The sequence below is a fragment of the Caretta caretta genome, chromosome 3 (assembly GCF_965140235.1).
Source record: "Caretta caretta isolate rCarCar2 chromosome 3, rCarCar1.hap1, whole genome shotgun sequence".
Lineage (NCBI taxonomy): Eukaryota > Metazoa > Chordata > Testudines > Cheloniidae > Caretta > Caretta caretta.
Window position 1 is genome coordinate 83473852 of NC_134208.1, and position 27290 is coordinate 83501141.

The following is a 27290-nucleotide window of genomic DNA, read 5'->3' on the forward strand; positions in this document are numbered from 1 at the left end:
ATGGAAGCCGCTTGGGGGTTCATTAATATCATTAGCATTTAACCCACTCCCTGCCCAGCGCAGGGCTGACGTCACAGCCCTCCAGGAGTTGGGGCGGGGGGGGGGGCGAGCAAGGAGAAGCTAAGTGGGCAAGGGGCGTCCTATTCCCCTCCCTACTGCTGCCTGTCAGAGCTTCTCGGGGGATATTACAGGGGCTTCAGCCTGAAGCTCAAAGCACAAAGTCATCCAGTGTAATGAACTTCTGGAAACCTTTCCCTTTTTGTGCCATTCAGCTTGTGAGAGCCAGAGACTGCCTCCTCTGACGCTCCCCCCCCCCCGGCACCCTTCTATTATTTTCCAGGCTCTGATCTCTCCTAGCTGCACTGAGGCACTCAGCACAGAATCCAGCTCACAAATCCTACCTTCTCCTTTCATTGCTGCTGGTATTATTTTTCTTCTAGGACAATACTAGCGAGCCCCCGTCTAAGCCGTTTGGGTTCTCCTCGGCTCCGGGAAGGATTTTCTTGCAGGAACAACAAACCACAGCAAACTTGTCTCTGTCTCCAGAAACCTTCCCAAGAAGCTGCCAGAGCTGGGAAGAGACGCGAGGATGTGTCGATTCCCAACGGGCAAGGACTTCTGACTGCTTGGGAAACACCTGTCACTGAGAGAGAAAAACAAGGAAGGGGAGAATAGAGATCTCCCCAAAGCAGCAAGACTTTAGCCAGAGTTAGCGATTTCCAAAGGGATTCGAGCATGAGCAAGCCGGCAGGATCAACAAGTGGGTAATATGTGATGCAGGTTTCTAACCGCCTTTAGAAGAGCTGGCCCAGCCTGGGTGTTTTGCAAAAGCATGTTATATTTCCATCTGTAGCGGCAGTTAATACACAGTCAGGCCCCAGATGGAATTTGGGGAGATTGGGACAAGTGCTTGCAAAATGCTGGGTTTGTCATTTCCAACAGCTTGTTTTGATCGTACAGCTCTCTAATGAAATCTTGCTCCACTTTTGATGTCGAGCATGTCTGAAATGCAGTTATACGTGCAGCGAGTGTTAGTTATATTCCACCTGGAGGTGAGCATTTTTGTGGAGGTCTGCGTGATTTTGCGGGTTGGGGGTGTTTGGTTTTAAAACAGCATTAAAGAGCTGAAACGTGCTGCTTCTCTCATGGGCCTCATTCAACCTTTTTTCTATAGGACAATATTTTTATTTTGAAAAAAAGAGTTTAAAACTCAGATCATTAAATTAAGCAACTCTGTTGAAAGAGGATTTAAATGCAATACTTTGCACACCATTTCCAGTCATACCAAATAATCCTGCAAAGAGGAAAGCAGAAACAACTTAAAAGTCACATTTTCCTTAATCCTAAATCCGTGTACCTCATAACTGGGGAATTTAAAGTATGACTAACCGCTCTTGCGAAGAGCGGCTCAATCGGTTCTAATCCCAGCTGGCACTTTTGGAGTTTATAATATGGACGAAGTCAGTAACAAAAGAAAAAAATACGCAATCCAATTTAATGTATGACAGGTGACTGAATGGACCTTTATATTCCTTGCTATTTAATAACACTGTGCAGAGCAGGATCATGGTGGTGGAGTGCAATTTAAACAGGCGCCTGAAAAGTGGGTGTACACGTGAGTTTGTGACAATATGTACATAACTGCTACATTCACGCTCATGCATGTACATCTAACTCACCCATGATGGTTATCTTTGCTTCTAGCCTCTATTATTCCCCCCCGCCCCCCAATCCTCCTTTGTCCCTTGGAGGTTTGAATCCATCCAGGGAGAAGCCGCTGTTTTTGCTGGTTGCCTGGCCGTTCTTGTTCGGAGTTTTGCCGTTGTTACTTCAATTAATACTGGCTTGAATGTAGGGGTTTCTTTTGGAAAAGCGAGCGGGTGAAGTTGATTTCTGTCTATGCACAGAGAGTTGCGTTAAGTATTTTCCTACAGATGCGTTAAGGCTTTTTTTCTCCCTAAGGAACTTGATCTGTGTCACTAACAAAAGCCGAGCAAAAAAAATGAAGATGTAAGGACTTGATCTTGCATTGCTGGCGCACCCAAAACTCCCGCTGAAGCCCACACCCCAGGGGAATTGGGTAGCAAAGGATGGGGGAGCGAAAGCAGCAAATTAAATAGTTTCCTGGCATATTTTTCTAAAGATAAGGATAAAATAAAACGGGGGGAGGGGTGCAGGGAAAAAGCCCAGTGCCCCTAAAAATGTTTGAAGGGATAGAAAACATTTTGGGGGAGAGAAAACTCAACGCATCTAGAACCTTAGTTCTGGGCCGGCTTCCCCATCGTTGGGTGCATTTCACATCACCTTCCTCATTTCTGACACCGTGAAATCAATAGCACTTTGACTTCTGGCTCCGATCCTCCCTGGAGCCCTTTCAAATGAACCTTGTTACTTACTGAGTTTGCCTCCCGCGAGAGCTGGCGGCACCGATTGCCGTTTGAAATAGATTTGTTACCAGCTGCACCCCTCCCCAACAGCTCGTTTCCCAAAATCGGGACAGATTTTCCGTTTCCTCTTTCAGTTCTGGGGGGCAGGGAAGCAAACTACATTTTAATTTAAAGCTAGGGCTATTTCTGTGTCCCTTGATTTGCTGCGTGGACGCGGGACCATTGCATGGGAAACGGATGGCTTGTTCTATGTGCGCGCACGAGGCTGGTGGTTAGTAAAGAAGGAAAGCTCAAAGAGGGGCATCCCATGGTTTCAGGAAACCATCCATAATCTTGTAACTGGTGTGGTTAAAGGTTTGACAGGAGCCCGCGCGGTTTCTTGGCACTTTCTTCAAGTTGGTCTAAATTATAAGATTATATCCAAGGGACTCTTGTGAGAAGTTATAATTTAGAGAGATCAGGAGAGAGAGAGAGAGATCTAAAGGGAAATCTGCAAGCTGTTCCCGAAAGGATGAGTACTAACGCCTGCTGGAGCCATTCAAGGACTACGGTCTGCGGCTGAAGACCTAAGGCAGGCTCAGCCAGTGGTGATGGAATAGCCCAGGGAGATGCAGGCACAAGGTGGGGTTGTTTTTTTTTGTTTTTTGTTTTTGGAGGGGGGGTGTTTTGTTTTTTTACTGCGGCTTTTCTCCTTGGCCTGAGTTTGCAGTGTGGATCTTGCTCCACTTCCCCTCCAGTGAGTGTATAGTTATGTCAAACGTGATCTCTGCCTGGGTGGCAACAAGACCCCGTCCCGCAGTCCCTCAAACCCAGACTAACTTCTTTCAACAGCCTCTGATGGTAATTACAGTAATCGAAGCTGCCATATATCTTTAAGCAATTATGACACACAAAAAGCTGCAAAGGACCCCCTGTCGAGGGATGTTAAAAAACGGTTTCCCAGATCAACAAAATTCAATTTTCTTAACGTTGGACTTCGGAGACCAAGCTCTGCTTCGTCAAAGGGGAGCTTTTTTAAACAGGGGGAATCAGTTATCTCATGACCCCGTGTCATGTTAACATTTCTCTCTCGCTCGCTTTTTTTTTTCTTTCATATTTGTTCTGCCCAAGAATTTTCTCATAACAACAGCCACGTCTACAATAGTCTGAGGGGCTGACACTCACTAAAGATGTTGATTAGTCGGGGGAGAGTCAGAATAATTGCAAAAGTGATCAGATGAGATGGACACACTTGGGACTGGGAGAAGAAGTAAGTTTAGTTAGGTATTGAATGGAGGGTGGGGAAACCGACTGATAGAATTATATTTTACATGAATTACTATACATCTGGCTGCAATTTGCGTCACCACCCCCCTCCTTTTACAATTACAGCGACGAATGCTGAATCTAGCATTATTTTACTAGCTCTAGGTCTAGAGGATTTAAAATATTATTTTATCATCTCTGGATATGGTGAAATAAAATACAAAATAGAAACCGCTCAGTATTAAAACGGTCTTTCACACTAAATAAAAGTCCCGCTCTGATGTTATACATATACTGCTACCCATCCGGATTATTTATTTTCAAAAAAGAGAATAAACGCACTCCTTCATTTCACTGGTTCACTGCCTAGTCTGAGGCTGGTTTCAAAAATTCCTTGCTGTGATTGAAAACAAAGTTCGGGTTTATTTGGAGCGGGAAGCTCCGATTTATCTGCAAGCTCCAGCCAGGGGAAGAAAGTCTGGGATTTGCATAGCTAAAATCAAACTCCAAAGTGCCTGTGAACTCTGCATTTAGTCTGGTGGTGACATTGCATGCAAGGGGATGGCACAGATGCATGTATAATTTCACTGTCTTTTCTTCACCCTCCTCCTCTTCGTGTGTGTGTGTGTGTAAAAGTCTATCTGTGGATGCTGAAGCTGAAGGGGGTGGGGGGAGTCGAGTGCTCGCCCCTGTTGGCATTGTGTGATATCCGAATTCCCATGCTACTCTTTTTGACGGGTCACTGGTGACCCAATAGGCAGGTGGCAAGGAGGGCTTGTAATTACACAATCCCAGGAATCACTCCTTGTCCCCAAACCCTCCTCGCGATCTCCTACCTGCAGACCCAGAGCCACAATTTGCGTTACAGGCTGTAGGGGGAGGGGTGCGGGGTGGCTCTCCTAGCTGGACTTCTTATTAATTGCGTAAAAGTTTTCTATTCTTTAACCCCTCTACCCTCCCTCCTCAGCTCCCTCCCTTCCCCAGTCCCTAACCTAATCCCCATTCCTCTAGCCGTGTTGTATATAGCAGCTGTCGAGTTTCATTTAGGGGAGAAGCTGGCAGCTTGTGCTGATTGGAGGCAGTCAAACGAGTTTCAATGGGGAAAATCATTAAGTTAACACTTTATCTAATGTCCCTATTGTCTGCCAGGAGGCATTGTTTTAGAGCCTCCAGATAAACATGTCTGAAAACATCCCGGGCTCCTAAATTCTCTAGGGAGCAGAAGAGACTTCTCTGAATTCAGCTTCCAACCCCTTCCCCCATCCCTCTTCCAACCCCCCCCCCCCCACACACACACACTTAAGACACTCTCACTGAGCTAATTCAAAGCAAAGCAAATTGCTGTAAACCAAATCGGCCAGGTTTCTCAAACCCAGGTTTTGTGAGAGAGCTGCACTTTTAGCTTGAGTTCCTTTTGGGGGGGAAGGAGGCTGTTTGAACTGATGCTAACAAAAATAAAAGAAAGGAGCTAGTAGGGGTTTTGTGGTGCGTTCATTGAAATGGGGTTTAATAATCTCTATACATTTTATATGACTTTCAGTGCGTTTGCACTGACAGTAAAAGTCTCTGAAAAGGAAACACGATTCAGACTGTGTGGCTGATTGATAGATTGGATAGAAGAAAGGAACAAACCAGGCATTTCAAGTACGTTCGGCAGTACATAAACGCACTTTCCCACAGTTAATGCGGAAAGTTTTGCTTAAATTTTAGGGTAATGGAAACCCATCCAAGGTAATGGCGGGAACAAACCCCACCGTGAGTTGGTTTTGTGACTCGGTTCTCGCCACTCCCTACACACAGAACATCGTTTCCCCCCTGCTTGAAGAGCACTTCAGACCCAGCAAAAACTTTTCTCTCCTAGCAGGGAGGTTTTTGCTACTGCTGCTGCTGTAATCTTTCGTTCCAAAACGGGTCTTGGCGATTATAGGAGATCCAAATAAATGTAGCGGTGCATGAATAATTCTCATTGTAGAAAACTGACACTTGCTCAAGGGAAAGAAGGTTGCCTATAAAACCACTTCATTATTTGCTTTTATCGCAGCTCTGGTGCTAATCCCTTCAGAGGTCAGCTTGCTTAGTTCTCTCTCTCTCTCCCTCCCCCCGCTCCCTTGCCTCTGCTTTTTCAGGTCGTATATTAGACATCCCTTGTAAAGTGTGTGGGGACCGCAGCTCCGGCAAGCACTATGGGGTTTACGCTTGCGATGGATGCTCAGGATTTTTCAAACGGAGCATCAGGAGGAACAGGACGTACGTCTGCAAATCTGGAAATCAGGTACTAGTGACAGCATCGGCTCATTTCCCTTCCACTTCCAAAGAGTTATTTATTGTACTGTCGCTCCGGAGTTCCCTCCGGCATGCCGAAATATGGATCAAAATCTAATAGGCATCCTGCCAACTGGATGCCATCCCAGCTTAATACAGTCTGGAGATGGGGTGCTGGGGGACTAGAATTTGTCTGTGATAGATTTAAGCAGATCAAGGATGTTTGCTAAACATTTTAAGGATATTCACATTTTAACAGTATGTTTAACGCAAGCTTCTTCCGGGCGCGTATTATAATAGAATAGGAGTCAGCTTCCGGGGGTGGGGGGATTTAAACAGCAAATCAAAAATCAGATCTCATGCTTCAGGACCAAATGATCGCCTGCGGTGGTCAGGAGGAAATGCCTACCCCATCCTCTGCATTGTGGCGGAGTTTCGCCAGATATACTGGCCACCGAACGGTCTCTGAAGCATTAGATATTGGACTGAGGTAGGATAAGGGATTTCATGGACCGAGAGTCTGATTCCACACGTCAGATCTTTCCTCTTAAAGCAAGAGAAGTTCAAAATTCGAGTAGATTGTTATGTGTCAATTAACGCAATGTATATTAGCATGAGGTTGGGCAGTTTTCCGGGGCCAATGCCCTGGTCTCCATGTGTTCCGATTACTCTCTGGTTGTGCGCATATGTGGAAGTGTATCGGTTTATAAATACTCTGTTCAGCAGCACAGAGACAAAATAGATTCAAACACTAAACCAATTTACCTTAACTACAGAGACATAACTTGGTGTGGCCTTCTCTTGCTACAGGTTCTGTTTGTCCTCGCTACATAATGGTGCAGGTCAGACCAACTCTGCGTTTCTACCAAGCTTATTTAAGCATAAAAGAGGGCAAAGACTCGCAAATATTTTAAGACAATGTTCTGATATAAACTTTGCTATTCAAATATAACCAAGTCGGAGAAAAATCAACCCCCCAGCTTTTGATTTCTGTGTCCCCTACCTCTAGCCCCCCTTAATTAAAATAAAAGCGCAGTTATAGAGAGAGGGAGGGGGTGAACGGAGGAGCTGATGAGTTCAAGCCAAGCCAATACCATAGTTACAGGGAAGATTTCTTGAAAACAACCCCCTCCCCCCGCCCATCTCACTGGAAAAGACGTTTGTACAAACTTTTTGAACAAGCTTCTCTCGCTAGAGTTTCTTTTCCAGGTCACTATGAAATTTAGGACAGTAAAAATTCCAGCTCCCACCAACTATCTAATAAATACCTATTATAATAAAAGAGACAAGGCGGGTGGAGTAATATCTTTTACTGGACCGACTTCTGTTAGTGAAAGGGACAAGCTTTCAAGCTCCGCATAGCTCTCCTTCAGAACAGTGGAGCTCAAAGGCGTGTCTTTTTCACCAACAGAAGTTGGCCCAATAAAAGAGATGACCTCACCCACCTTGTGATCTCTAATATCCTGGGACCAAAAGGCTACAGCAACGCTGCAAACATATTATAATAAAGGCAACTAGTAGATTCAAGTAGAGGGTTCATTGCCTGTGTTGTAAATAGAATAAGGAGTGGTGGGAAATGATATGACGGTACTATCATACCTGAAGGATTAGCGCTAGGATAATTAATCGAGGTTTCCCCTTTCCGGAGTATTTGAACTGTTCACTCACTGCGGAAAAGAATTTTCACTTTCCTCCTTGTCTCCTCTGCGTGTTTACAAACACGATCCTGTCTCCGGCGAATTCCCACTGACTTCACTGTGAACTATGTCCGAGCAAGGACAGCAGCGAATCAACCATTATATAGTGCATCCACAAGGCTGCTGTGAAACGTGTGTCACCTCCACTCCCCTCACACATTTAAAGATCGTCTAATGTGTAACAGTAAAAAAGGAAAAGGCTGTCAAGTCAAAAGGCGGATGGCAAAGAGAATATTGAAGTAAATTGATCAGACAGCGTCAGCTTTGTACTTCTACGCAAGGGAACCGTGCAGGGAGTGTAAACAGATTTTTCCGAAGCAGCTATAAATCCCCCTTACTCAGAACAATATTGCGTTAGGCGCCCTCTGCTTCTGTTCATTGGATTGTCTCGGAAGGTGTTTTAGGCGGGAAGCTTTTTTGTTTGAGGGCACTTGGAAGAGCTAGAGAAGAGAGCGCATCTATCCGGGCCCGAACCTAAGTCTGTGGGTGTTTCGCACCTTACTTCAGTGGGAGCTGGAGACCCCCGTAAGAGTCCGGAATAAGTTTCGCTTTGCAACCTGACTTCTGGGAAAGGCGAGTTTCCATTGATCGAGGAGGAGTAAAAAGAACAGGAGGACTTGCGGCACCTTAGAGACTAACACATTTATTAGAGCATAAGGTTTCTTGAGCTACAGCTCACTTCATCGGATGCATACAGGACTCTAACTTCTACGGGGTCTCGGCAGGTGTGAACTGGTTTCCAGCTCACCGCAAGCCAGAACGGCACAGTTACAGCCAAATTGTTTCTGAACAATTAGCACTAACAATTTATACCAGGCTCCCACCTTTCTGAGAAGGGGTTTTCCTTCATTATCATGTCTCACAGGGCACAGGAGGCGTGGGGGGATGGCGGTATAAACACACATGGTGCCCGGAGTTAGTACCAAAGGATAAGGGGCAGACTGAAGGACCATTAACTTTTGCATGCGTAAGTCAAGTTATCTGAGGCTCCGGGGCTAAATGAATATAGCCGGTGCCAGAGTATAAACACAGACAGACACATACACATAGTGTGTCTGGTTCAGTGACTTTTTTTATAATTCTGATATCTGTCACCAGCATTTACACTTATTTACAAAATCCACCCACCCCCATCTTGTCCCATCTTCTTAAGGTCTCCATGTCCACTACCTCAGTATCGGCTGAAGTTTGGCTTTGTGGCTAGATAGTTCTGGTTTACTGAGCCGAGGGCTGTATGTGACTTTCCGGGACTCTGGATGGCTCTACGTCTATACTATTCCTCTTCGGATAGGGGCTCCTTCTGCACCTGCAGGCCTCGGGAGCTCTGTTATTCCGGGGCGCAGCTGGAGCCTCTGGGGGTGGGGAGCTGTCTAAGGTGCTGAAACAGATTTGTCCATAACCACCTGCCCACTCATTTGTTAGGGTCCAAATCCTGTTCGCCTTACTCACTCCAGTAGCCCTATTGGGCCAGATTCTAATCTTATTTACACTGGTGGAAGTCCTTGGTAGCTCCATTTGGAGTCACTGTGGAGTGACTCCGGTTTTCCCCTCTATGTGACTGAGATCAGATTCTGCTTTATTGATTTCACCGGGGCTGCTCCCAGGAATGAGGACAACATGATTTGGTCCCTTACACCTCGTTAAACCCTACATACACACTCGTATAACCCTCGATATAGTCTCCCCAGAAAGGAACCCCTTTGTGACTAGATCGGATTCCAGGAGCATGGACTCACACCCGCCAAACGAGCCCTTTCTTCCGTTTCTCACCGGGACACTTCGGCACACGCTATAGTCTCCCCTTCATTTGTCCGTTTCTGTAGAAGTAACTCGTTTCTGCACAGCCTACAACCCAACGGCTGAAGCGAAGGGATCCTGCAAACCCGAATGACTCTACCCCTGTCCTCTCCAGCTACAGACTGCGCTGACCAAGGGCCCAAGCCTGAGCTGCTTGCTCAGGCCAATCTACTCTTTGGCGTCGCAGGGAGTTTTGTCTGAGTAAGGGCCGTGCACACAGGTGACCCAGGGAAGGTTAGGCAGTGTAAATACACAGGGTCATATGGTGGCATCTGTTTAAAAGCAGAACTCCCCACTGGTTTCGGGCTGATGTTCCGGTTGGAAAATCGTTGGCACCATAAATCCCTCCGTTCACAAATCCTTCCTAGGCGGACGACAAGCAGAAAGGGCACCAGCCACGTGCTTGGGTGACGGGGGGAGTACTCCCTAATGCTGCGATCGCTGAGCAGGTTCTTAGCTGCCCCGCCCTTCGCTTGTCAGTTCCCCACCCCGTGCCCTATGCAAGCCCATCTCTTAACGAAAGGAGTTTCTCTGTTTTAGGGAGGTTGCCCCGTGGATAAGACACACAGGAACCAATGCAGGGCGTGTCGACTGAAGAAATGCTTGGAAGTCAACATGAACAAAGATGGTATTTGCACATCCTTTTACCCTTCTCCTTGTGGCTGAGTAATATGAACCATGAATCGCATGTATGGGGAAAACGTATTGTAAAGTAAGCGCCCGGAACCCACGGCCCGGAGTATTCCCTCCCAGCTGCCCTCCACCTGTCGGCAAAATTCTCCCTTCCCGTCCACCGTGCTTGGCTCAGCTCAATGACCCCTTCCTGCCAACGAGCAATTAACGCCCTGCCCCAGCACCCCTTCCTGCCCCAGCAATGAACGCCACTGCCTTTAGCCCTCCTGCCCCTGCCACCAATTCGGAGCCGATCCGTTCCCATCGGAACGTCTGTTATTCAGCTGTGTACAATGGACCCAAAGCCAGGGCCGGGCAAATTGTTTGGGTTGATGACAAAAGCAACTAAAACAGTGAAACAAGCGCAATGAAACCACCAATTAATGTATTTCAGCCAAATCCAGCCCTTGGCGTGGATCCATGCGAGTTAGCGGAGCTATGCCAGGGATGGATTTGACCCATAATGTCCAGATCCAACGTGTGCTAAAGAGCTGCAGGATTTTTGTGCAGGGAACAGAAATGTCATAGAGCTCCGAGTAAGAAGGACCCAGTTATTCCACAGCCCTAAGCGCTGATCAGGTTAGACACAATCCAGTCCCTTGTTGTAGACCCCCAAAAAAGAAAGAAAAAAGTCGCTCTGCAAACAATGTAATGAAGTGTAGGCAGTGGGTGAAACCCTCAGCTTATTGAAGGCAACGGGACTTTTGCCACTGTCATCAGTGCAGACAGGAACCCCGTGCTTTATTCGAGAATTAAGAACCTTGCTGTTAAAATTAGCCTTTCACCTTAACTTTTTTGAGATGCTATTAATACTAGAATTAAGACTCAATTAGACTGTCAATTAAAGTCCGTCACTTGGAAGCCGCGAGGCCTGGCATAGGTCAGCAAACTGTGGGCTGTAAGATTTCCCTATACAATAAACGATATGATGAGCCACAGATCGTCTCTGTGGAGGAAACAGTAGCCCGAAACAATGACGAATTTTTCGATTGATAATCCACGAGCAGTCAGCCTGGCTTGGCATTCATTCAGTATACCTCGTATGCAACCGTCTACTGTCTTCTAGTGCCCAATAAACCTTTCAACACATTTCGGTCCGAAACAAGGACAGTGAAATCCTGGATCCTGGGAAGTCCTGGGCAAAGCTCCGCTTGACCTCGATGGGGTCAGGATTTCACACTCAGATTGTTTTATTAGCACATGTAAGACAATGGCTGTACATTGAAGATGCCTAAACAGAGAAATTTCCTGATGCGCTTGCCACAGTTATTGGCATAAATCTTCTCGACTTGAATCCGATTATGATCCTATGGAGACCAGCAACAGAATTTAATCGTGCAAACACTCCAAGTGACTCATTGGGTTGCAATCTTATCGAGTCTTGGCTATTTCCCGTTATAATTCTGCAGTAAACTTTTTGTTTGTTTGTTTTCTAATGGCCGGGTTCTAATGCCTGCCAGAGTTAGTCTGGAAAGTATTGTGCTGTCATTGCTGACTAGGGTTGCCAACCCTCCAGGATGGCCCTGAAGTCTCCAGGTATTAAAGATTAATCTTTAATTAAAGATTATATCATGTGATGAAACCTCCAGGAATACATCCAACCAAAATTGGCAACCCTAATGCTGCGGGGACCGGCAAATATTTCCTTGCAGATTCACTAGAGCTGCCCCATAATACCTTAGGCAATAAAATCTAGGCAAGGCTAATGCATTGCTGACTCCAGATTACAAAACTGAACCTGTATTTTAGACACTTCCTGCTGAATAGCACAATCAAAGTTGTGGAATATCTTGACCTAATAAAACAGGACGTTAGCATCCTACTGATTTGATCCTCAACATAATATGACCCAGTAACTAGTTACCACACTATCCCTCAAAGAACCCCACAGAAATCCTAAACTGGACATCACAGGAAAAGAAAATCAGGGCTATAAAACGCCTAGTGCCACTAAATGAATAACATTGTCATGCTGAAGAGATGGCTACTAATGACTATACATGAAATCCAGACAAACTTTCAGATAACTATTTTCATTTCTTTGGGGGGGGGGGGAGAAATATGGAGGTTTATGTTGCATTTAAGGTCAGCCACCTAATATTAGGTACTGAAAGTAATGCTATGGTATGCAATATCAGGCACTTAATTCTGCATGCACCAGTAAATAACCTAGGACAATGAAATAGAGTAAGTCAGTGAAGCCTGTTCCAAAGCCCTTTGCCGTTAATGGGAGTCTTTCCATTGATTTCAATGGGCTTTGGGATCAGGCCGCAACTGGGTAATGTATTCACTAAATGAGCCCTTTGTTCCCAGCTGTGCAACACGAAAGAGGTCCAAGGACATCCACAATAAGGAAGCAAGTTGCGCTGTATTTCAGGGGACACAAGGACGAGAATGGAGCTACACCTCACTTTCCCTCTGCAGCTTTACCTGCTCCGACCTTCTTTACAGCTGTCTCGCAGCTGGAACCCCACAATCTAGAGCTGGCTGCTGTATCGACTACCCCTGAACGGCAGACGTTGGTGGGCCTGGCACAACCAACGCCAAAGGTCAGAGCTGCCCTCCGTGTTCTAATGAGGTGCACTAAGAGAGTGTTCAGAGATTATGGCAAAAATATTTGGTCCTGAAATCAGGGGTTGGCAAGTCTTGTTTTAGAGCTGGGGTTGTTAAGTGTCTCCACAGGGTGTGTTTGTGTGAGATCCAGTCAGTTCTATGGCAGAATACAAATTCGGACCCAATACTATGAAATGTAAATGCTCCTATTGATTTTAAGGAGAACTGTGTTTGAATAAGAACTTTATGATTGGCCCCCTCAACACTTAAAAAAAAAACTATTTTGGTGGAGAACAAGAGAACAATTGTCTGCAAGTTAAAATCATTCTTGCTATATGGAGATAAATACACACCAGTGCATTTTAGACATAAGCACACACCATTTGTGAGCTTTTATAGTATATGTATAAATATGCATTCCCTGGAAAGACCTACACACAGTGGAACAGTTCAGAAATACTGCCACCTGCAGACTACCCGCCAACCTACATGTTTCAGTCTTGGACACAGTATTATTAAAATGACCCAAGATTGGAGAATCATTGACGTTCTGGACAATAAAATGTCATGATTGAGCCCATAATGCACTGTAATGTACTGAGCAAATTATCACAGCCTATCCAAATATCTAGGTACAGAAGTATATTTATCTTTTTATTTCTGGATTTTGACATTTAATAAGCAGCATAGGAAATTGCTGTCATAACTTGGTGGATGAGGCTTATCTATGAGTTATTTAAATTGATAACTCAAATATTTTCATGCTCTCCTTTCCAAAATATTCATAAGCACGTTTGTACACAAAAAATTGTACACAACAAAAATTAGCCTGGCAAATTACAGAAAAATTGTTGTAAATCAACCCTGGTCTATAGCTTGGTGAAACCCACTGTGAACTTGCTTGTAAAAATCATATTTCTATTTTTATAAATGTAAATTCAAAAATATTAAACCAGAAATTATTTAGAAAGAAAATGCATTTTACTTTGTGCTTGCTGCAAACCACTTAAGCGCATGTTTAAATCCAACTGAACTCAGTGGGACTTCAGTATGTGACTAAGGCTAAGCACCTGAGTAAGTGCTTTGAGGAATAGGGATATACTGCTGAATCTGGGTGTGGATTAGGGGTGACAAAATAAAATACTGATTCAAACATATATCTATATCTGCTCTGAAAACAGGGAACACTGAATAAAGTAATGAGACAGGGTCCGGGAATCAAACTATATTTTTAATAGGTTTCTTCTACTGTTAGAATTTAATTCTGCCATACTGTGATCTTATGCTTATATGGTCCCATTCATCCCCATGGATAGCAAAGCAAATAGCCTGCTTTATAAAGGGCCCACAGAAGCCAATGGAAGTTTTGCTATTAATTTCAGTGGGTGCAGGATGGGGGATTGCATCAATTATCTATATACAGGAATGACTAGTGAAGTGCAGGCATATCTGAGGTGAGGAATAAAAAGAGGGCAGGGCTTAGCAGCCAGTGGTCTCACTTCTGGTTTTTGTTTTATGTTTATGTTCCTGAAAGCTCATTTCAGGGTTTCAGCCAGCCACCTGCAGGGAGGATTCTTCCTCTCCCCAATGTATACTGGGTGGGTGGTTTAGTTTTTTTGTTTATTTTATTTTTTGTTTTTATCTCCTTCCTCTGAAGCATCAGGATGCTCATTGCTGGAGATGGGACATTGGCTGGGGTGAGCCAGGGCTCGGAGGTGGCAAAGAACATGCTCTCTTTTAGGTTCTTGGCTGGCTAGTGCTTGCTCACATGCTCAGGAGGCTGGTTCTTGCTCACAGTCTCAGGGTCTAATGGGTCACCACATGCTGGTTTGGGAAGGAATTTTTATAAGTTGAGAAGGTTAGACTGGCAGTGATCTGGGGAGGTCGGGGGAAAGAGTTACCTTCCTCTGCAACATGTGCATGTGGGTCACTTGCCAGGATTATCTGGCGATATCTCACTTAATCATTTCCCTGCCCTTGCAGGGGCTTCAGACACTGTTGGATCTCAGTCCCTCCTATTCTCTGCCTGGCACATAATAGTCTAGTCTTCTGAAGGCTGATATTTTGGTCTCATGTTAGTTGCTGGGGTTTAGTGCATGGGTAGTGGCCTAGGATATACATGAGGTTAGACAATATGATCTGGTGGTTCCTTCCGATCTTAAGCTCTATGGCTATCTTAGTCACTTTTTATTATTATTCCTTATTTTACTTTTTATATTAGTATCCACATGAAGTCAATGGTACACCTATGTACCTCTATGAAGTGGCCACTGAATCTGTTTGTGAATCTGCTGCCAGGCTTCTCTTTATGAGCATCAAATGGGCCAAGAGCGTTCCAGCCTTTTCCACTCTGTCGTTACAAGATCAGGTAAGACTTATACGACAAGTAATTGTCCTTAGCCTGGCAACCATATTTAAAGATGGTCCACAAAATTCAGATCTAGATCAGATTTTTCACCCTTCCAAAGGAATTGGCCCCCATAGTTTTTGATCTGGCCCATCTCTAAAATAATATATTGTTTTAACAGCAATTTTCATCAATCTGAAATGGATATTTTATAGTGTAGGTGAAACTCAGATAGGAAATAGATGTTGCTATAAGACAAATATTATGAGAGGCAGCATGTTGCAGTGGACAGAGCACAGGGCTGGAAGTCAGGAGACTGGGGATGAAATCCTGGCCCCACTGAAGTCAATGGCAAAGCTCATATTGACTTAAATGGGGTTAAAAGTTCGCCTCCCAAGTTCTATTCCTGGTTCTTCCCTTGACCTTCTATCTGAACTTTTGCAAGTCATTTAATCTCTGTGTGCCTCAGCTTCTCTAATTGCAAACTGAGTATAGTGGTATTTATTCTCCTTTGTAAAGTGCTTTGAGCTCTCTGGATGAAAAGTGCACTCTCAGTAAACATTTTTACCATTTAATCCTACTAGTGTACAATGGCCAAATAGTTCTCTGAGTCACACTGACTTCAATGAAGTTATTCCACATTTACACTGATCTGACTCAGAGCAGAATTCAGCCTACTCTTTTTTTAATCCTAATTAAAATCCTCCTTAATTTGTCTTGTTTTCCTCTGTGACAACTTGCCTTTGCCTCAAGTGATTTGTGAGAGAACCACAGTAACTAAAGCAATTTTGTAATTACTTGATTTTTGATGAGGACTTGATCTATTTAATATAATGCATTAGTTCTGAAAAGTAATCAGACAATAATAAAAGGAAAAAACTATACAAAGCTCCAACCACAAAAATGTATCTAATATTTTGATATCATTGAGTTTAATTTTGCAATAACTAGAAATAAAAGTCATATCTTAAATATTACAACTAATTGTATTAGACTCTTATAATAGTCACCAAATAAAATACAATATTTGGTCTGTGGCATGTTAGTGTAAGTACATAAACAAATGCATATTGTGAACAGAAAAAGATTTTCAGGATGACAATAGAGTTTTCTACCTAAATACATATCACATGTAGCACAAAAAGACATTTGCTTAGATAAACTGAAAGGTCCTTTTTCTAGAGCTAGTCCCAGATTTTGAGAGCCCTTTTGTGAGGTTAGCTATGTGGAGCCTCATTCACCTCCCTCTATGTATTGTCACCAGCAAATCAGGTACATACATTCAGGGCCATTGGATGAGTAGGATCTTAAAGAGGCTGCAGAACTGCCATAAGCCAAAGGCTTAACAGTCAACAGGGAACAACTGACAGGAAGATAATAGGAGTGGGCCCAGTTCATCAGCTGCTGCATGCAAGCCATTTCCGTCAACTTCAAATACAGTTGCTCTTGTGGATCGGGAAGCTGGATCAGGCTTATGAAAGACCTGCAGAATCAGACCTAGAGTGTACTTCATTACACAGACATCATGGAAAATGGTTTTTGCTTTGAAAACTACTGCCATTTCAAAGAAAACAATCTCTGTCATAATGCTACAACAATCACATTCAGCCATGGACTATTGACATCAACAGCAGTTGCATCCACCTAGGCCAGGGCTCAGTTTGGTCTAATATGTAAAAATTCCCCAAGTGATCATCCCTCCAGGAAGAATGGAGTGAAGGGAGTGGGAGGAAGGAAACATCTTTCAAGAGAGAGGCTCATCAATACAGTAGCAATGGCTAATGCACATTCCATATAGTTGAACGTTTCCCATTAAATTCTTCACAGAAATCAGTTTATCCTGTCATCTTAAATGAGCCAGCGACATGGCTTACATTTTAAATGAAAGGCAAGTGTTAGCAAATTGTAACATCAATTGAATCTGTTTTAAAGTTCTAACAATGTCAACTTCACCATTCTTCCCTCCAAGTTGTAAGGATGGGTTTGAGTTGAAAAGTTTAGACCTGGATCCACATTTCTCAAAATTCAGAGAGGTTCAGATATGGAACTATGGTTTGAACCTCTATCTAGCATGATTCCTCAGCTTCCTCTCATATTCAGGAGAATCTCAAAGGAAATAACTCTTGTTTTAATAGCCTTATTCCATAGTTATAGAATCAGATAGATGATCCTTACAATAGTACTACTGTTTCATTTAACTTAATAGTGGCACAGATAAAAATGTCTAAAATTTCCTCTGCATGTCTTTTGACATCTAGCTGAAGAGTTTAAAATCTTTTCCTAGGATCTGCTTTTGTTTTGGGCACCTCTAGAAAAATTAAAACATTACAATTCTATAAACTATGTGGCACTTTTCTGTCTTGAAAAATGTGGAACCCTATCAGTTGACAAAACACAAGTAATCAACAGCAGGTTATCCTTATAGATAGTGCCTGATTCTGAAGCAGAAGTAGGTCCTTTAGAAAGCCTGGGATTTTCTAATTCCTTTGAGGAATGAAGGCCATTTATAAGCCCTCACTAAGGTCAGCATGAGCTATTCCAACTGGAGGCTTTAAAGACATATTCATCAGAACCAGGAGAGGCTTAGCTAGTTGGAGGAGAAAGTTCCTTTAATTTCTAAAGTCTTCTGACTTTAACTGCATGGTGTTGATATCTAGGAATCATTGTTCATTGCCATCTGCATGAACAAGTGACAAAAAGTTTTACAAAAGCCAATTAATTAATGGCTAAGAATCAATTTCTTTATACCACATAGAAACCTGCATATCTAAATGAAATATCAGTTCTTTATAAGGCACAGGGAATGGCTGGTTAGCAATGTAAGTTCTGTTTCTCTCACCAGAAACATGAGATGGGTATGGTACTTCAGATAATTTCATATCTCTGGGAAGTTTTTGTTACTATAAAAGCCAATGCAATTAATTAAAACCCATATTCTGTGCAGACATTTCCATTTCAGTCACAGTTTCTTTATTAGAGTTGAATAAAAGCTCTGCAAAGTTTAAGTAGATGGTTCAGAAAGGTAACTGACGTTGTGATGGTCATAGTTCTGTAATGCAGTGGCATTGTAGCTGTGTTGGTCCTAGGATATTAGGGAGACAAAGTGGGTGAGGTAATACCTTTTAGGTCCAGTAAAATATACTACCTCATCCACAGTGCTTAATTTGTGCCAGGGCTCAGCTCTGGCACTTCTAGGCTTGGCAGGTCATAGCCCCAGCACCTCTGGGCTTGCTGCCTCAGTTATGAATGTAAAAAAATTGCTTGAGCCTCAGCACCTCTTTCAGTACAAATGATGCCTCTTTCACTGCTCCCCCACCTTGTCTCTCTAGTAGCGCTGTAATGACTTGAAACCAATATGGCTTAAAATACTGGGTATTAAAAATTAGAACTTAGATAAGAAATTTCCAATTGTTGGAGGATTTCAGTGCAACTGAAATGCATCTCTTAAATTCAGATGTGTCAGAAAAACAAAATTCTGTTGAAAGGATTCTATTTTTTAATGTTATAAAGGGACATCACTAAACTTAATAGTTCCAAAATGTGTTCTTCCTTTGTTCCCAGTATACCCTGCATTTCCAAAATCCATGTAATGTTTTCTCAGCAAAATCTTTGACCAACACGATAAGTCTAAGCGTGTGTTATCCTGAGGCTTGAGGATGGGATCCCTTCTCTTTTCCTGCCAATTGCATAACAGTGAAGTGTCTTTGCAACTGCTACTGAAGTCTTAGGGTGACAGTAGCAGCCACAGGCCCTTGTGTGATGCCTCCCTTCTTTGTAGGAGTTTTGGGCAATGTATCAGCCTAGAGCCACCAGACAATACTTCCTGAGCCTAGTCCTGCTCACAAAGTCACCTCCACCTTGTTGTGGACCGCAAAGAGGCATCAAGTCCCTACTGTGTGTGCTCTGTGGTGTGCCCCTCAAACCATGCCATGAAACTGATGAGATTCAGCTGAATGTAGGACCCTTCATGTCCATGCAAAGAAGGTGTGCTAAGCCAAAATGTCATATGTGCACTTAAATTATTCTTTGCTGGCTTTGCCACTGTAATTCCTAAGGATCCTAATTTTCTTCTCATGCCTAACAGTGTATTTGTACTTAAATCAATGGGATTGCCCCAGTGCAAACAGAGAAGCAAATTGGGCACAGAGTCTGCCACTCAGCCCTTACAAGGAAAAAAAGTCTACAAAAACAAAATCAGGATAGAAGATTATGGAGAGCTGCAATACCTGGATCCAAATCAGAGGGGCTCCAGCCTCCACACGTGTTTGGCTGTGGAGTTGGGGTTCGTCCCTTGTTGAAGAGGGACAATCTAAGGTGTTTGGACCTGGATTCAAACTTCCCCAAAGTTCAGTGACATTCTAAAGTAACCAGATTTCAGTAGCCAGCTTTCAAGGGCTAGTTTCAGCAAAAGTAGGAAAACAAAGATTTTAATATACCTTGATATTGTCCTTTAACAGACTATAGATTTGTTTAACCAACAGTGGATTAAATGTAAATAAGAGAATGTCTGTCATTGTGTAGTAGTGCTTTGAATTGACTCTCTATCAAGTGGTGTCAGTTCAGGCCACCATCTAGTAATCTGCCACTCATTTCACAAATCACATATTTGCAGGGTAAAAAAGGTCTAATAGTACAGAAATCATTAAAAGAACTGTCAGGCATCCATTCTGCTCTCAATACACATGTCTATTAACACTGAGGAGGAGAAGAGAGCGCTTATTGAGCAAGCCTGCTTTTGAAAAATATGAGTAGATTTTTAAGAAGAGTGTAAGCTCTTTGGGGTAGGGACTGTCTTTCTCCCTCTGTGTTTGCACAGCACCTAGCACAATGGGCTCTGAGCATGGGTGGGGACTCTAGGTTCTACAGTAATAGAAATAATTAATACTAATATTTCTTCCAGGGCTATTCTTACCCATATACCTTATCAAAAAGATAAAGAAAGAGCTAAAACATTCAGGGGAAAATACAAAAGCAGGCATTTAAAGCAGTTTTTAAAATAACAGAAATTTACATATTGAAAATGTTTATAAATCTATAAATTATACACCATGTTATATTGTACATCTATTGTATGGCAGCTGATGCTTTTGGAAGATGCTTGGAGAGAACTGTTTGTTCTAGGAATAGCACAATGGGCCATTCCAGTTGATGCTAACACTCTACTGGCTGTATCTGGTAAGAATTGCACAATTTAATGACTTTGTTATAGAAATTACCATAAAAATACATTACTGAAAAAAGAACAACATGTAAAGAATAACAAATTCCCACTGAACAATAGAGCATACCTGTCATTTATAAATCTATATTTAAATGCAAATAATGTTGTTTTGTTGTATTCATGACTGCTTGCATTGTCATTTAAATGCAAATTACTGTGTTTGTTATCATCCAAGAGAAGATTTTATATTAACTTTCATACAATATAGTCAGTTTACATGGAATCGGATATCTAAGTGACAATTGAATAGATATTGATACAGAGGATTTTGTCAGAAATCAATATATATTAATGCAAATGCCTTAATAGAGTATTTTTCATATGTTTCTATTCTAGGCATGAATGGTGACAATACAGATTCTCAGAAGCTGAATAAAATTATTTCAGAAATACAGGCTTTACAGGAGGTTGTGGCTAGATTTAGACAACTTCGGCTAGATGCTACTGAATTTGCCTGTCTCAAATGCATTGTCACTTTTAAAGCTGGTAAGCAGAAATAATCTGGTTTTTTTTTGTTTTTTGTTTTTTTTGATAACTAGCTATTTTGCTGGTTGGCCACTTCAAAGTCTACACTGACATTTTAAAACAGTGATGTGATTACATCAGCTAATAGGCAGTGTTACACTTTAACTATTACAAATTCAATGTTTAAAAATGAATCTTTATTTTTATGGTAAATCTTAAATATTTTGACCCTCTTAAGAGTCCACCTGACTAGTTACTGATCTGCTTTCCAGTACCTACACACAGTGGTTCTGAACTGAGAAGTTTTCGAAATGCTGCTGCCATTGCAGCTCTTCAGGATGAAGCTCAGCTCACTCTGAACAGTTACATCCACACCAGGTGATCAATATTTTCTTTGAATACTTTTTTCAAACACTCTGGGTGAAATTCTCACCTCAGTGAAGTAAACGGCAAAATGTCCATTGACTTCAGTGGAGCCAGGATTTCATACCGTGTTCACGGTGTCTGTATGCCTGTAGGAGAACTTGGGTTATCCAAACAGAATGGGGGACATGGAATGTATTCAAATAAGTGAGAAAATGAAAAAAGAGGGAGTTTTTCATGGTATGTGATACCTGAAAAGGAACATAATACGTTTAGAAAACTGGAGTTTTTGTATGTCTTTTACTGTATTAAACAACAACACCACCACCACCACATAAAGTGCTTTAAATTTTAGCATCTCAGAATTTTTTTATTGTATTATTCCCCACTTTTTAGATAAGGAAACAGAGGCAGTGACTTGTCCAAGACTGTAGTGTGAGTCATGGCAGAGCTGGAAATCGAAAAATCCAGATCTTGTGACTCCTAGCTCGGTACATCTTAACCAGAATGATGAGAATAGTAGTTTTGAAATGAGATTTTCCATATATCTTGTTCAGCATAAAACATGAAACAGAAACCTTTATACCAACTATAAAAGCTGTAGTCACCACCTCATGAAACTAACAAGGGTAAAACTGGGAATATGTGAATTGTACTATGTAGAAAACCACTGTTATTTTCGCTATGTGAGCAGTTGTCTTAATGTGACCACAGTTTAGAGCACCATGCTTTGAATACTTTTCAAAACTATCCTCCAGCCTTGGAGCACAAGGGCTAGGAGGACTACTGCCAAAGCAATTCATTAGGCAATTGGGTGGGGAAGAAAGGAGACAGAGGAATGAGATGCAAAGCACACCCTTCAATAGTGATTCCTCCAGTCATTTCAGGAGCTATTGTGATGAGCTCTGAAAGGCGTCTTGTCCAGTCCTTAGCCAGAAATAAACTGGCTGTAATGCAAGGCCTGGAGCAGGTGGAATTTGAGTAGAGGCACAAGGGTGGGGGAGAAGGGAGAATCTTCAGGATTCCATAGTGGACATGGAGGTGCACCCAAAAGAAAAAAAGGTCTAACCTCCAGTCTGTGCATTTCCATATACCCATTCTTTTTTGTCACCTATCCTCACCTGTCCCTTCCAAAATGTCAGCTTGAAATATGAAACTTTTTAGCCAGATTCTGTCTGGTGTCATTGAAGGAAGTACATCTGATCTATATCACCAAACTGCCTCCTCTTAAACGATTATTCTGAAAAGGGGCAATACTTAGACTCACTGCTGTCAATTCCCCTCACTTTTATAACCTTGAATTTTAAACATTGTCAATTAAATGTTAATTCACTAAAGCTAAGAATATAATAAACCAAACTTAGTTTTCGAGCCTCAAGGTCACTTACAGACAATTTAATTTAGTAGAGGATCCTGGATGACACTTTGAATGATAGAACCAAACTTTTTTAAAAGAGAAAAATTAGTTAAGCAAACAGGCATACAATTACCATTTACACAGTACTACAATTATACTCACATTTGAAGGTGGAATGGTGTATCAACAGATGATCAGTCCACTGACAACCAGATAAAGTACAGCCTTATAATCCTATAACCTAACAGTACCCTTTCGGTGTTCTCATAGACTCAGCTATTAAGGTCAGAAGGGACCATTATGATCATCTAGTCTGACCTCCTGCACAATGCAGGCCACAGCACTGGAGCTCCGTCCAATTTAAAAGGCTACTCTTTTTACAACCCATGATAATACTAATTAACATTAAACCTGTCCATTACCATAGTCACATTTCTTCCACCTCTACATTGGCTCTTCACATTACACATTTAAATTAACATTTGCACCAATGTTCTTTCCATGCTATCAGTGTTCATAGCATTTTAGTAAAACATTCCTAATTCTCAAAACTGCTCATTAAAAACCATTCCAAAACCAGTTTTAACCAACACATAGCCACAACATAACCCTGGGTCATGTCCTTGCTGACTTCAATTTTCCCATCTTACTGTCTAACTTTTACGCACACGAACAAACTCAATTTCCCAAACTCCTCTATACTTAGCCTAATTAAAGCCAAAGCCTAATTTCTATTTATTTCTTGACCTAACCCATTTTATAAAAGCTACAACTTCCACTAAACAACTTTTCTCCTCTGGCACAATGGAATTCTGTACAAATAAGGGTGAAGCCTATCTGTGTGGGAGACAGGGCTTTCTTGTGGGCTAACCCAAGACTGTGGTATGAACTTTCCCAAAAACTAAGGACCATCACAAATCTCATCATCACCTTCTGCTCTATGTGCAAGGCACATTTCTTTGACCTTGCCTTCTCTAACACACACATAGCAACATGTCTGTGTGTATATGTTATATATCGTTTAAAAATAAAATCCAAAACACTCCATTGCACACACTTCTGCCCCCGGCGAGAAGATGAGAGAACACACACACACACACACTGACAGACAGTCACACTGTTTAACACACTCAAATACTATGGTGATGAGCATGGTATAATAAAATCTCCAGTAGAGGACGTAATTCAATGATCTGAGAGTTACACATGTGAATCCAGATGACAATGTATTCTAGGAAAATCCCCCCTATCAGCATCAAGTACTGCTATAACTAGCCTTGAAAGGGTTAGGTTTTTAACCTATAAATATTGGTAAATATCCATTTCACTGTACACACACACACACACACCAATGAAAAGATATTTCCATTAATAATAACCAAAATTTAGAGCTAGGCAAAGTAAGAACAATGCTGCTTGAGAACTTATCAAAGTTTGACTTAGGGATGTTTACTTTGTATTTTGACCCCGGCCCCCAGAATTTCACGCAACTGTGAAAATTTAAGTATATAATAATAAAAAATGCTGACAAACATACATTAATATCATCAATTGACATTGTAGGGGGAAAACTGAATTCTGCCAAGCCTAGCTATAAGCTATACTGAAGTTCCACTACCGACTGCAATTATTTTGCAAATCTAAGGATAAATTAAAAAATTGCCTACTCTTAAAAACAATGATGCTCACTGGCAGAAATCTTTGACATCCTTTGTTTAGACTATAAATAGAATCCTTCACTGCTGATGTGAGCAAACTTAAAAATACCAGCCAGTACATACTAAAAAGGAAAAAGCAGCAGCTGTGTGGCATGCTCTTTCCACCCACATTGAAGCCCCTCCATATGAATAGTGTGCCACTGAAGCTCAGTGAGAGTTAGGGTTACATGGCCAGCCAGTGGGAAAAAAAGCCAGGAAGCAGCTGCTTTACATGGAATGGTCCTCTTTCCAAACTCAGCAGCTTTCCTACTGGTCAATGCTCTGGAAGCCCTCTAACTTACACCAGTTTTACACCAGTATAACTATTTACATCAGTGATTTACATCGACTTGAAAGGAGAATCCAGCCTTGAGAACCAACAAATGGGTTGTGAGAACAGGCATGAACTGGGGACCTACAGTCTCCTGGTTCTAGAGTGCTCCATGTTTCTGAGGTAAACAAAAAGGCACAGAGCAGTGGAGCAATATAGAGGGGCTGCCTATCAGCATGGATGCCAAAGCAATACTACAGACTAGATAGATAGTATTTTTCCACGGGTATTTGTGCAGGAGTGGAATGGTTAGCTCTGCACCACAAGGGTAAAGAGCGGTGAATGACTATACACCATAAATCAATCTTGCAGTCTAAATAAAGCCAGCAATTAGGAACAGCATAATTCCCCTCTTCCCCTGCAGTTTTAGGTATATCAAAGTCTATGCCACTTTTCTGGAAAGATGGACATACAAAAAATATTGTTGGCCATGTTTGATGGAGCTAGGACCCATCATAGGAGATTTATTTTCTTTTGTCAATGCAATAGCCTTGGAACGTCATAGAAGTTTCCATTGTACGTTGATGTATTTCCATAAGAGTGTTGGAAATGTTGTAGGTGAAACCTAGACCCATTGAAGTCTAAGAGAAAACTCCCTGTTGACTTCAACAGAGTCAGGATTTCATCTTGTATTATGTGACATGTGAAGAAAGAGGTCTGATTCTGCTCTCATTCTAGTTTTACCCTAGTGCAAGTCTTGATTTCAATAAGGTAACTCCAGATTTACATTAGTGAAAGTGATAGAAGATTGGAGAATCGGGCTCCAAATGTTTCTGATAGTGGGCCTATTTCTCGTTTTACTTACAGCAGTGCAAAATCCAGAGTAATGCCTCCAAAGTCAGCAGAGTTACACTGGTGAAAAAATCAGCACCAGCAAGATCAGAATCAGGCCCATATTGTTTTATCTTTAAAAGTTGTGAAGAATTCTGTGGCTAATGAGGATGGAAAATAGCCTTTTATAGATGTATATTTTCAGGGGGAAGGAAATGTTGCTTCTCACTCAGAATTTTGTATTCAAAATGTCAATTATTAAAAGTGACGCTGCACTCAAACATCTGCAGCATACTGGGTAGATTGCAAGTTCAATTTAATAAACCCAGTTTATTGAACATGGGCCAAATTCTTCTGAGTTACACCCAATTCAAGGTTATTGTTTGAGGTGTAAGTCAGGGCAGAGTTTGGCCTTCTATAAGTTATTCATCTGAGCGATCAAACAAAATGGCCAAACAACAAAATGTGGAAACAGGCCCAAAGCCTGCTTACCTCACTCACATCAACATTCCCATAAAGTCAACATGTCTACTTTTATGAGAAGGCAAGTAGGATTTCACTCAGTCAGAATTAAACCCTACAATTTGCTTAATTTGGGTTTTGTCGCTCATTAAGGCAAGTGATTTTGCTGTTTGGAGAAACATACAACACCTCAATAACATTCTTTTTCGTTTTATATTCTAGGTACCCCACACAACCCTGCCGTTTTGGAAAACTCTTATTGCTTTTGCCAGCTTTACGTTCAATTAGTCCATCTACAATAGAAGAAGTGTTTTTCAAAAAGACCATTGGGAATGTGCCAATTACAAGACTGCTTTCAGATATGTACAAATCCAGTGACATATAAACTACCTTAAAAATAAACAATCAGGATGGACAGTTTGATAAGAACTTTTATCTATGGAGAATAAACCTCAACTAACAAAATCTACAGGAAGCATAAGCCTGGGAATGTTTAACTTTTAAATTCATTGAGAAATTTTTTTAAAAAATCCCATTAGATATGATTTTGCTGCCTTGAACAGAGTGATTTAGAGCATGGAGAGAGTGTTTTGCTCTACAGAAAAAGTGAATTGGATGGAATTTTGCTGCTTCTCTTTCTCCAGGGTGGCGGCAATTAATTTGTCAGTCATAGTTAAGAAAGACTGTGCAATTCTGTCATTTAACTGGCAGATCTGAGAAAAAGAAGGTACTTTAGTTCCTTCATTTGGAACATTTGGTAACTAAACATTGCATCTGTTATAATGTGTCATGAGGTGGCCTTCAGATCGGTTTTAAAAGTAGCTTATATTGGTGAATATGTTCATAATATTCTAGACAACATCTAAAACAGGTTACCAAAATATTGCTTCTGTTGTAATACATCATAAAGTGGCCTTCAGAACTGATTTTAAATGCTGGCAGTTACGTTTTGGATTCAGCAGACCAGGCCTTCCTGTAAAACGAACTGGTAAACTTTGATGAAATTCTGATGACTTGCAATTTGGTTAACATCTCAAAGACAGAAGAGCTTTGTGTGCACACACACAAACAAATGACTACAAGTCAAAAAAGAGACTAAAACAGCAAAACCAAATAAAATGGAGATGATTGATTCAGTGAGCTGATCGCTGTCCCATTGGCATAGTGCTGAAACCAAAGGCAATGGGTGGCCAAACTCTTTGTCAATGAGATGCAGAAAGGTGAACCAACTTACAAAAGACAATGAAAAGAACTTAATTATGAAGAAATAAAGATGGTCAATTGATACAATGCTAATAGTCTCCAAGACTCTCCAATGCCTTTTTAGAAAGCTTCTGGTTTAATTAAAGCTTTGATCTCTCTCACACACAGACACATTATAAGCTGCTTATTTGATATAAGACTACTTATGAAAAATGTAGAAAACACATTTAAAGATAGCTGCTGTACTTTTCAAATTTTGATTTGTTATTAGGAACTAGCACTGAGAAAAATCAGCACTTGAACTATCATAGAATGAGTAAAACTTTTCTTGTACAAAGTGGATTAACTGATTTGTGAAGTTAAAAAGTTGTACTCATTGTATTTACAAAGAATAAAAATATATTGAATTTAAACAATCCTTCCTTTGTTTCTTTCACTTCTCTCCCTCAGTTCCTGGATT

At 41.7% G+C, this 27290-nt stretch overlaps 1 protein-coding gene across 2 annotated transcripts; it reads left to right on the top strand.

The window, feature by feature from the left end:
• Positions 1-212: 212 nt before the first annotated feature.
• Positions 213-27248, top strand: NR2E1 (nuclear receptor subfamily 2 group E member 1). Of its 2 annotated transcripts, none has more exons than XM_048844861.2 (9): positions 213-760; positions 5759-5904; positions 9929-10016; positions 12374-12609; positions 14835-14981; positions 20039-20135; positions 20518-20667; positions 20919-21024; positions 25850-27248. In XM_048844861.2, the coding sequence occupies exons 1-9, from the start codon at positions 736-738 to the stop codon at positions 26010-26012; spliced, it is 1158 nt and encodes a 385-aa protein (XP_048700818.1). In that variant the 5' UTR covers positions 213-735; the 3' UTR covers positions 26013-27248. The 2 variants fall into 2 exon arrangements, with proteins under 2 accessions (XP_048700818.1, XP_048700819.1); XM_048844862.2 differs by lacking the exon at positions 213-760 and adding an exon at positions 2820-3008.
• Positions 27249-27290: the final 42 nt, after the last annotated feature.

Coding starts and splice junctions, on each gene's coding strand:
- NR2E1 (XM_048844861.2), top strand. CDS start 736: ATGAGCAAGCCGGCAGGATCAACAA. Junction 12,610..14,834: donor TGGCACAACCAACGCCAAAG/GTCAGAGCTGCC, acceptor TTTTTATATTAG/TATCCACATGAAGTCAATGG. Junction 21,025..25,849: donor AACAGTTACATCCACACCAG/GTGATCAATATT, acceptor TTTATATTCTAG/GTACCCCACACAACCCTGCC.